We start from the raw sequence: 12043 nt of genomic DNA on the forward strand, positions 1-12043 counted from the left end.
AAAAAAAAAAAAAAGAATGTAAAAAATCTTCACTGGGCACCTGTAGTTCAGTAGTTAGGGCACCGGCCACATGCACCAGGGCTCGTGGGTTTGAACCCAGCCTGGGCCTACTAAACAAACAAACAATAACAACAACAACAGAAAATAGCCAGGCGTTGTGGTGGGTGCCTGTAGTCCCAGCTATTTGGGAGGCTGAGATGAGAGAATCGCTTGAGCCCAAGGGTTTGAGGTTGCTGTGAGGTATGATGCCACAGCACTCTACCCAGGGTGACAAAGTGAGACTCTCAAATAAAAAAAAGAATGTAACAAATCTTGCAAAAATCTTATTTCAAACAATAATGCTTTCCTGACACTAATCTTATTATTCAGAATATTGTGACGAAAAAAAAAGTGTCTTTCACTGAGATTTAAAATGTTCAAGCAGAATCTGTGTATCTTTCCTCCCACAGTGGGAAGGGTTACCCTGGCTTTTCAACTTCAGACCATCATTTTCTTTTTTATTCCATATCATAAATTTAAGAAGGTCAAAAATGTTTCCAAGACCATTTGTTCCTTCATCCTTTTTCTGAGGCACTGTCACTAGTCTAGATTGCAGTGGTGTCATCACAGCTCACTACATCTTCAAACTCCTGGCCTCACGTAATCCTCCTGCCTCAGACTCCAGAGTAGCTGGGACTAGAGGCAAGTGCCACCACGCCTGGCCAGTTCTTTCTAATTTTAGTAGAGACAGGATCTCGGGTCTCACTCTTGCTCAGGCTGGTCTCCAAACGCCTGAGCTCAAGCAGTCAACCTGTCTCAGTCTCCCAGAGTGCTGGGATGATAGGAATAAGCCACTACTTCCCAGCCCTGCTCCCTCATCTTTGTGTGACATATTTTGGGCTGCATTTACACACCAAAACAGTTATGTAAGAGAACATGATCTGAATCATTTCAATTAACTGGCTTACTGATGTCTTCTGACCAAACTGTACAATTCTTTAATTAACTGAAATGGAATCTTGTTTTGTTTTGTTTGAGACATAGTCTCACTATGTCACCCTTGGTAGAGTGCCCTAGTGTCACAGCTCACAGCAACCTCAAACTCTTGAGCTTAAGTGATTCTCTTGCCTCAGCCTCCCAAGTCGCTGGGACTACAGGCTCCCGCCATAACGCCCGGCTATTTTTTGGTTGTAGTTGTCATTGTTGTTTGGCAGACCCAGGCCAGATTTGAACCCACCAGCTCCATTGTATGTGGCTCTTGCTCTAGCCGCTAAGTTAAAGGTGCCAAGCCTGAACTGGAATCTTTTGTCAGAAAAAAGACCAAGGTTCTTCCTCGATAAAACAAATTCTATTACAGGGGTCCTCAAAATTTTTAAACACTGTCCCTCAGAATGCTGGAGGGTCAGACTGTGGGCCCCAGGATGAGTCTGCTGCTAAGCAGGACAGGCAGCAGCGGCAAAAACACCTGGCTAGGCAGATAAATGTCCTTGGTGGGCCACATGTGGCCCACAGGCCATAGTTTGAGGACGCCTGTTTGCATTGAAATCTGCCTTACCAGGTCCAAATTAACACTAAAGAATTTATTTTTTTTTTTGAGACAGAGTCTCACTATGTCACCCTCAGTAGAGGGCTATGGTGTCACAGCTCACAGCAACCTCAAACTTCTGGGATTTTTTTCTTTTTTCTTTTTTAAAATTATTTTTTATTAAATCATAACTTTGTACATTGATGCATTTATGGGGTTCAGGGTACTACTTCGATATACAATGTGAAATTCTTACATTGAAGTAAGTGACACATACATCACAATTATACTTATTTCTTAATGATTTTGAAATGTACCATAGCATCATGCACATTAGGTGAGGTCCCCCCAAATACCTTTCCTCCTCCCATATTCCCCCTCCCCTCCCCTCTCTCTCCTCTTCCCTTCTAATTTCTGGACTATAGTTACGTTATGTTGCCATTCATATGAGTGTCTAGGTGATTATGTATTGACTTCATAGTAGTATTGAGAACATTGGATACGTATTTTTCCATTCTTGAGATACTTTACTAAGAAGAATATGTTCCAGCTCCATCCAGGTAAACATAAAAGATGTAAAGTCTCCATCCTTTTTATGGCTGCATAGTATTCCATAGTGTACATATACCACAATTTATTAATCCATTCATGGGTCGATGGGCATTTGGGCTGTTTCCATGCCTTGGCTATTATGAATTGGTCTGTAATAAACATTCTGGTGCAAATGTCTTTGTTGTAAAATAATTTTTGATCATCTGGGTATATACCTAGTAGAGGAATTGCAGGATCAAATGGTAGGCCTACTTTTAGTTCTTTGAGTATTCTCCAAACTTCTTTCCCAAAATGTCGTATTAGCTTGCATTCCCACCAGCCATGTAGAAGTGTTCCCTTCTCTCTGCATCCATGCCTACATCTGTAGTTTGGGGATTTTGTGATGTGGGTTAATCTTACTGGAGTTAGATGATATCTCAAAGTGGTTTTGATTTTCATTTCTCTGATGATTAAGGATGATGAGCATTTTTTTCATATGTTTATAGGCCATGTGCCTGTCTTCATCAGAGAAGTTTCTGTTCAAGTCTCTTGCCCACATAGAAATGGGGTTATTTATTCTTTTCTTATTGATTAGTGTGAGTTCTCTGTAGATTCTAGTTATCAGACCTTTGTCGAAAGCATAACTTGCAAAAATCTTCTCCCATTCTGAAGGTTGTCTGCTTGCTTTACTTACCGTGCTCTTGGCTGTGCAAAAGCTTTTTAGTTTGATCAGATCCCAGTAACGTATTTGTGGTGTTGCTTCAATTGCCCGGGGGGTCCTCCTCATAAAATATTCTCCCAGGCCGATTTCTTCAAGTGTTTTCCCTGCACTCTCTTCTAGTATTTTTATAGTTTCATGTCTTAAGTTTAAATCTTATATCCAGTGAGAATCAATTTTTGTTAATGGTGAAAGGTGGGGGTCCAGTTTCAGTCTTCTAACAGATCACCAGCCAGTTCACCCAGCACCATTTGTTAAATAGGGAGTCTTTCCCCCATTTAGTATTTTTGATAGGCTTGTCAAAGATTAAATGATGATAAGTAGCTGGGTTCATCTCTTGGTTCTCTATTCTGTTCCATAAATCTACTGCTCTGTTTTTGTGCCAGTACCATGCTATTTTGGTCACTATAAATTTATAGTATAGCCTGAGGTCTGGTAATGTGATGCCTCCTGATTTGTTCTTATTTCTGAGTAACGAGGTTTTTTCTGATTCCATATAAAATGAAGTACTATTTTTTTCAAGTTCTTTAAAGTATGACAATGGTGCTTTAATAGGGATTGCATTAAATCTGTAGATTGCTTTGGGTAGTATGGACATTTTAACAATGTTGATTCTTCCCAGCCGTGAGCATGGTATGTTTTTCCTTTTTTTTTGAGACAGAGCCTCAAGCTGTCACCTTGGGTAGAGTGCTTGTGGCATCACAACTCACAGCAACCTCCAACTGCTGGGCTCAAGTGAGTCTCCTGCCTGTGCCTCCCAAGTAGCTGGGACTACAGGTGCCTGCCACAACACCCGGCTATTTTTTGGTTGCAGCCATCATTGTTGTTTGGCGAGCCCAGGCTGGATTCGAACCTGCCAGCTCAGGTGTATGTGGCTGGTGCCTTAGCCGCTTAAGCCACAAGCGCCGAGCCTGTTTTTCCATTTGTTAACATCTTCAGCTACTACTTTTCTCAGGGTTTCTAGTTCTCCTTATCTTTCACGTCTTTTGTTAGGTAAATTTCCAGATATTTCATCTTCTTTGGCACTATTGTAAAAGGAATAGAGTCCTTGACTAGATTTTCAGCTTGACTATCGTTGGCATATATAAAAGCTACTGACTTGTAAGTAGTGATTTTGTATCCTGAGATGCTGCTGTATTCCTTGAATCACTTGTAAGAGTTTTGAAGTTGAGTCTCTGGGATTTTCCAGTTATAGAATCATATCATGAGCGAAAAGTGAGAGTTTGAGCTCCTCTGACCCTATTTGGATACCCTTGATCGCCTTCTCTTGCCTGATTGCGATGGCTAAGACTTCCATTACTATGTTGAATAGCAGTGGAGACAGTGGGCATCCTTGACTTGTTCCTGATCTGAGTGGAAATGTTTTCAATTTTACACCATTCAATATGATATTGGCTGTAACCTCAAACTTTGGGGCTTAACCGATTCTCTTGCCTCAACCTCCCACGTAGCTGGGACTACAGACACCTGCCACAACACCTGGCTATTTTTTTGTAGCAGTTGTCATTGTTGTTTGCCTGGCCTGCCACCCTCGGTGTATGTGGCTGGCACCATAACCACTGTGCTATGGGTGCCAAGCCGACACTAAAGAATTATTGAAAGAAATTGGAAAAATTTAAAACCCAAAGGCAATACAAACAGGATATGTTTCTTTGGGGGCTTAATGATTAATTACTTGATGCATAGTTTATCGCATTTAGTAGCTATTTGTAGGCAAGATGGTGATGGTGACAAGTGGCTAATAATCACTATGATGGTAGGAAACAATGTTTATTCCATACACGGGGTGGCGCCTGTGGTTCAGGGAGCAGGGCGCTGGCCCCATATACTAGAAGTGGTGGATTCAAGCCTGACCCCGGCCCAAAACTGAAAAAAAAAAAAAAAAAAACTCTCTCTATATAGATACAGATATAGATATTCCATACACAGATGGAAGGAGAAGCTGGTGGCTTTAGAAGTAAAGGCCTTTTCCTGTTTGTTTCTTAACCTTTTGGGACATCACTGCCACTATGACAAGCAATACTTTCTACCAGGAAGAAAAAGATGTAGGGAAATTTTTTTTAATGACAAAAACAACAAAACCTGTCATTATTTTCTCCTCATGGTGTTTAGAGATGTTGCAAAGTCAGGTTCCCACCTGGGCGTCCCCCAAACCATGTGCTCATTTGAGAACTATTTACGTGAAATTAATTTTAAAAACCTCCTTGTCTGATTCTAACCATTCCTTATCCCAGTCCCCCAAAAGTGGTTTTTAAAATGTTTTTATTCAATACTTATAGATTCCTTTTGCTTCATCAGTTTGTAGAACTGTGTGGTCTTCCTTGGCACAGAAAAAGTGGTAAGATTTCTTGCACATTCCTGACTCACACCCCACGGTGGCTCCCGTCTTACCACACAGTCTGCATTTCTACAAGAGAATAGATTTTAATGAGTAAGCACCTGATTTCTGCAATTTTTGTTAAAATTTGAAAACATCATTAAATATTATTTAAGTCAGCAGCTCTATATTCTTATCCTCGTTGTCATTAGCAAAATTCCATTCTCAGCTACAAACATTAGGTATAGTTCTTTTATTTATTTATTCATTTATTTTTGAGACAGAGTCTCACTTTGTCACCCTCAGTAGAGTGCCATGGCATCACAGCTCACAGCAACCTCAAAATCTTGGGCTCAAGCAATTCTCTTGCCTCAGCCTCCCGAGTAGCTGAGATTATAGGGGCCCCACAATGCCCAGCTTTTTTTTTTTAGAGTGGGTGTCTCCTTCTTGCTCAGGCTGGTCTTGAACTCCTGAGCTCAAGCAATCCACCCACCTCGGCTTCCCAGAGTGTCAGGATTACAGGCATAAACCACTATTTGATCCCATGTTTTTATTGATATTTATCTCTCTATTTGGTCTATTTGGTGTTTGACAGATGAAGGTGGTGTAGGGATGGTGAGGGCGACAGTATGTGTGGCCACTGCCGTCTGTTAAGGGGAATCCTGCCAGGGCCAAGGCTGTTAGCATCATGCTCTGGCTGAATGACCTGGAGCCACAGCACAATCACCTTACCCACAGGAGATGCTCACACAAGGTCCCAATATCACCACAGGTAAGTATAGAAACAGCTAAAGAAAATTCAAATATAGGTAAAAAATAAGATTATGACAAAGGTGGAATTTCAAATCAGTGCACACAACATTGATCATTTAATTTTTGTGGTGGTGGGGCAATTGGCTATGCGTGTAGGAAACAAAGTTAGATCACTGCCTCCTAGTATACTCCCAAGTAGTCTCTCCATGTATCAAACCTCTAACTAGATAAGACAAAACAAAACAAAACAAAAAACTATTCAAAAAATTAGGAAATGTAGGAGAAAGGAAAAAGCACGGAATTGAGTCAGGGAGGCTATCTAACAAAGAGCGGAAACCCAGAAACCACAAAGAAAAAGACTGATGGAGCTGGCTATATGAAAATTTGAAGCTTCTGTTTGCATAATGACACATACTATTTATTTATTTATTATATTTGAGATAAAATCTCACTCTGTCACCTAGGCTAGAGTGCTATGGCCTCAGCCTAGCTCATAGCAACCTCGACCTCAAGGGTTCAAGGAATCATCGTGCCTCAGTCTCCCGAGTAGCTGGGACTGCAGGCTCCTGAGCCAGCCAGTTTTTCTATTTTTCTATTTTTAGTAGAGATGGGGGGTCTCGCTCTTGCTCAGGCTGGCCTTGAGCTCAGGCAATCCACCCACCTCAGCCTCCAGAGTGCTAGGATTACAGGTGTGAGCTACAACATCCAGCCAGTTCAAAAAATTTAAAGGGAATTCTCTTAGAACCAGAAATTCCATTTCTGGAGTAATTCTCAAATGAGTACACAAGGCTATGTGTACAAACCCGTTACTGCAGCATCACTTGTGGCAGTGAAAGCCCAGCATCAGCTCTTCATCTCATGGAGAGTGGCTTTGTGAGCTGGAAGCCCTGGGCAAGTCCGGGAGTTCAGGAAGAGCAACCCACAGAGCTGTGTGCCCACAGTATCATGAGCGTGCCCTTTTCTTTCTTGCCTTCCACACTTTTGCACCTCTCTTTTCCTCTCTGGAATTCCCCTTTCCCATCTGCCTTTCACGTCCCACCCCTGCTGGAAAGACCCACCTGTGGCCAGAGCCGCTGGTGGGGCCTGTGCCCCTCTCTAAGCAGGTGTGGTGCTGGGCTGACCTGTGTGGTGCACGGCAGGCACTATGTCTGCCTGCACACTCCAAGGGCTGCACAAACACTGGTTAGTACAAGGGAGACAATTACTTAAACTTTATTTATTTATTTTTGAGACAGAGCCTCAAGCTGTTACCCTGGGTAGAATGCCGTGGCACAGCAACCTCGAACTCCTGGGCTCAAGCGAGTCTCCTGCCTCAGCCTCCCAAGTAGCTGGGACCACAGGCGCCCGCCACAACGCCTGGCTATTTTTTGGTTGCAGCCATCATTGTTGTTTGGCAGGCCCGGTCTGGATTCGAACCCGCCAGCTCAGGTGTATGTGGCTGGCGCCTTAGCTGCTTGAGCCACAGGAGCCGAGCCTCAAATATCTCTTTCAATCCACCTGGCTCAGCCTCCCAGAGTGATAGAATTACAGGCGAAAATATTTTTTTTCTTTTTTTTTGAGACAAAGTCTCACTTTGTCACCCTTGGTAGAGTCCTGTGGCGTCACAGCTCACAGCAACCTCAAACTCTTGGGCTTAAGTGATTCTCTTGCCTCAGCCTCCCAAGTAGCTGAGACTATAAACACCCACCATGAATCCTGGCTATTTTTCAGATGAGGTCTCACTCTGGCTCAGGCAATCCACCCACCTCAGTCTCCCAAATGCTGGAATTATAGGCATGAGCCACCTCGCCTGGCCAAAATATTTTCAGTGTTCAGTTGAATCTAAGTTTCCAATACAAGTCCCACATCTGTCAGCTCTCCAAGATGCTTCCCTATCCCTGACTCATCAATCACATAGGCATCCTTTCAAATTCATGCCTTTAGCAGGGCATTGTGGTGGGCGCCTGTAGTCTCAGCTACTCAGGACACTGAGGGAAGAGAATCACCTAAAACCAAGAGCTGGAGGTTACTGTGAGCTGTGATGCCACAGCACTCTACCAAGGGCGACAAAATATGACTCTGTCTCTAAACAAAAAAGGAAAAAAAAATTCATCCCTTGAGGGTCTGTTCATCCTATATAGGTAATAAAATCACTTATACTTACCAGCCTCTTTCCTCTCTGGATTTCTTTCTTTACCGATTCCACATCAAAATTTCTAGCCTGCGTCAGTGGATCAGGATCATCACATTCCACAAGTGCTGCAGAATAGAGCTGCAGTGGGGGGAGAAACACAAAGTATGCACTAATGAATCACACTGGAAGCCGAGTCAGAAAATCCACCAAGAAGTACTCAGCAGGGCTGAGAGATGGAGTTGCAGTAGGACAGTGCCACCTTTTGGGGTGCATGAGCAGACCACAAGCCACCCTGGGAATGTAATCCTGACCCCCACTGCCTAAGTGGACCTGGGTGAGGCCCTGATGCCACGTGGGCCAACCTCATTCTCTGTCCAGACAGTATGGCGTAGGCTCTGGGGAATAGCCAAAGCCACAGAGTCAGAGTCAGTCAGTCTGCAAAGAAAGAAAAGTAAAACCACGGTCTACAGAGAGAGGACATTCTGGGTTTCTGGTGGCTTTCCAGCTCCTGTTTCTTAGACCCACCTGCATGCTGACCTTTAGGAGCCATGAAATGCCCCCACAGCCTATTCCCAAACTCTTTTTATGTCCAGGGCAGCTCAAGTTTCCATGTGCTACTTGAAACCGAAAGAATCCAACCTCCCTCCTGAATTAAAAATCAATGTTACACATAATTCAAATAACAAAAGGCACGAGAAAGAAAATTTTTGAGGTACTGGCAAAGGCAAAAATTTCAGATAAGAAGCAGAAACCATAAAGAAAAAGCTAATAAGTTGTACTTCAAAATAAAACTTGTTTGCTCTTTGAAAGACATTGCTAAGGAATAAAGGCAAGCCAGACAGGGGGACAAAATATTCACAGTACATCTATCTGACAGCAGAAGTCTATCCAGAATACAGGACAGACTCAAAACTCAATAGTAAGACAAACAGTTCAAATAAAACACGCGAACAGACACTCCATAGCAGATTTATGAACAGCAAATAAGTATATGAAAGATGCTTGGTATCACTAACTCTCGGGCAATTAAACCACAAAAGATACCATTATATACCCATTAGACTGGCCAAAAGTAAAAAGACTGAAAATATCAAGTGTTATTGAGGAAGTGGTGCAAATGAAGCACTGACATATTTTTGGTAGAAGTATAAAATGATGGGTGGTGCCTGTGGCTCACAGAGTAGGGCTCCGGCCCCATATACCAAGGGTGGCAGGTTTGAATCCAGCCCCGGTCAAACTGCAACAAAATAAAAATGGCCGGACCTTGTGGCAGGCAACTGTAGTCCCAGTTACCTGGGAGGCTGAGGCAAGAGAATCACTTAAGCCCAGGAGCTGAAGGTTGCTGTGAGCTGTGACACTATCACACTCTACAGAGGGTGACAGAATGAGATTCTGTCTCAAAAAAAGAAGTGCTAAATGATGCAATCAATTTAAAGTTAAATATATACTTACTTTATGACCTAGCAATTCTATTTCTATGTGTTCACCCAAAGGAAATAAAAGTCCACATCCACCAGAGACTCATATCCAGATGTTCACAGAAGATTTTATCATAATATCCCTAACCTGGAAATAACACATATGCCTAACAACAGGTGAATGGAAAACAAATTGTGATATGTCTCCTCAATTGAATACTGTGAAGAAATAAAAGGAATGAAATACAGATACATGCTACAACATGGATGAATTTCCAAAGCATTATCCTGTGCAAAGGAGGCAGACACGTACTGAAGGATTCCTTTCATATGAAATTTAAGGGCTCGGCGTCTATGGCGCAAGTGGCTAAGGCGCCAGCCACATACACCTAAGGTGGCGGGTTCGAATCCAGCCCAGGCCCGCCAAACAACAATGATGGCTGCAACCAAAAAATAGCCAGGCGTTGTGGCGGGCGCCTGTGGTCCCAGCTACTTGGGAGGCGGAGGCAGGAGACTCACTTGAGCCCAGGAGTTGGAGGTTGCTGTGAGCTGTGATGCCACAGCACTCTATCCAGGGGGACAGTTTGAGGCTCTGTCTCAAAAAATAAATAAATAAATAAATAAATAAATAAACATATGAAATTTAAGATAAGACCAATTTTTTTTTTATTTTTTTAAGATTCAGAGTCTCTGGCTCTGCACATGTATTCAGTGGTTAGGGTGCCAGCCACATGTACTGGGGCTGGTGGGTTCAAACACAGCCAGGCCTGCTAAGCAACAACAACAAAAATAACCAAGCACTGTGGCAGGCACCTGTAGTCCCAGCGGCTAGGGAGGCCGAGGCAAGAGAATCTCTTGAGCCCAAGAGTCTGAGGTTGCTGTGAGCTGTGATGCACAGCATTCTACCAAGAGTGACAAAGTGAGACTCTGTCTCTAAAAAAAAAAAAAAAAAAAGATTCAGAGTCTTACTCTGTTGTTCAGGCTGAAGTGCAGTGGTGTCATCACAGCTTGTATCCACTTTGAACTCCTGGGCTCACATGATCCTTTTGCCTCCCAAAGTGCTGTTACTACAGGCATATGCCACTGTGCCTGGCCTGATAAGACCAGTCCCTAGGGACTTGATGTAGGAAGGAACTGACTGTCAAAGGTATGAGGGAGACTTCTGAGGGAACAGAAGTGTTCTATACCTTGATCATGGTAGAGATTACATGCGTGTGTACATATCTCAAAACACTGCAGGCTTGGCACCTATATCTCAGTGATATAGGGTTCCAGCCATGTACACCAAAGCTGGCATTTTCGAACCTGGCCCAGGCCTGCTAAACAATGATGACAACTGCAACCAAAAAATAGCCGGGCACTGTGGGGCACCTGTAGTCCCAACTACTTGGGAGGCTGAGGCAAGAGAATTGTTTAAGCCCAAGTTTGAGGTTGCTATGAGCTGTGACGCCATAGCACTCTACCAAGGGTGACATAGTGAGATCCTGTCTCAAAAAATATTTTTTTCAAACTGAACAGTTAAAGTGGGTGTATTTTGTTTTATGCCAATTATACCAATATAAGTTAGCTAAAAATAGAAGCAAATCAAATCAAAATCACACTAGAGTAAAATGTCATGATCAAATACTGTTAATTTTGGAATGGTTCAACAGCAGAAAAAATATAAGTACCTAACACATTACTAACAGATTAAAAGGGAAAAATCTCAGACATGAAAACTAAAGGCAACCCATGAACTAGAGAATCTTGTAATCCTAGTACTCTGGGAGGCTGAAGCGGGTGGATTGCCTGAGCTCAGAAGTTCCAGACCAGCCTGAACAAGAGTGAGCCCCCTCAGCTACTTGGGAAGCTGAAGCAAGGGGATCTCTTGAACCCAAGAGTTTGAGGTTGCTGTGAGCTATGATGCCTCAGCACTCTACCAACGGTGACAAAGTGAGACTTTGTCTCAAAAAAAAAGAACAGGCTCAGCGCCTGTGGCTCAAGTGGCTAAGGCGCCAGCCACATACACCTAAGGTGGTGGGTTCGAATCCAGTCCGGACCCGCCAAACAACAATGATGGCTGCAACCAAAAAATAGCCGGGTGTTGTGGTGGGCACCTGTGGTCCCAGCTACTTGGGAGGCTGAGGCAGGAGACTCTCTTGAGCCCAGCAGTTGGAGGTTGCTGTGAGCTGTGATGCCAGGGCACTCTACCCAGGGTGACAGCTTGAGGCTTTGTTTCAAAAAAAAAAAAAGAACATTACTGGTACAACAAGTGAATCCTGAGTGCTTTGAGGATTAGATAGTAGTAATGTAATATTAATTTCCTGATTTTGCTGGTTATTGAAACATGGCCTTACTAATAAGCTATCTAAAACAGAGTAATTAACAGACAGAGGAATAAACTTATAATACATAATTCAAAACTCACAGCACAACTGTTCTTTGTTTAGATTTGTTATCTCCGAGAGTTTGCTTCTGTGCTCGAAGACCCTAAGTGGCCAGTAAGGGTACGGGGTTCCACTGCAGCTCTCTACTTCAGTTCCTTCCGGAAATGCACTTGATAAGCCGCCCCCCCCCCAGAGAAAAGAGAAAAAATAAAGAGCCCCAGCAGCCCTCTGTCACCAGTCTGCTGAGGCAGAAGGGGAAAAAGAGCCACTTCACCCTTCCAGAGAGGAGCCAGGCCCTCCACGCCTGCCTTCTGCACCCCCGC

At 43.3% G+C, this 12043-nt stretch overlaps 1 protein-coding gene across 1 annotated transcript in view; it reads right to left on the minus strand.

The window, feature by feature from the left end:
* The window catches only part of LOC100948578 (histone-lysine N-methyltransferase SETDB2), a 104794-nt gene that overhangs the window by 15617 nt on the left and 77134 nt on the right, over positions 1 to 12043 (minus strand). Inside the window, exons 12-13 of the mRNA XM_023508077.1 lie at positions 7967 to 8074; positions 5027 to 5160 (exon numbers count right to left, since the gene is read on the minus strand). Coding sequence (XP_023363845.1) covers positions 5027 to 5160; positions 7967 to 8074 — 242 coding nt within the window. The remainder of the gene's footprint in view (positions 1 to 5026; positions 5161 to 7966; positions 8075 to 12043) is intronic.

Source organism: Otolemur garnettii, unplaced genomic scaffold, assembly GCF_000181295.1.
Source record: "Otolemur garnettii isolate 467f Iridium unplaced genomic scaffold, OtoGar3 scaffold00221, whole genome shotgun sequence".
In the NCBI taxonomy this organism is placed as follows: Eukaryota; Metazoa; Chordata; class Mammalia; order Primates; family Galagidae; genus Otolemur; species Otolemur garnettii.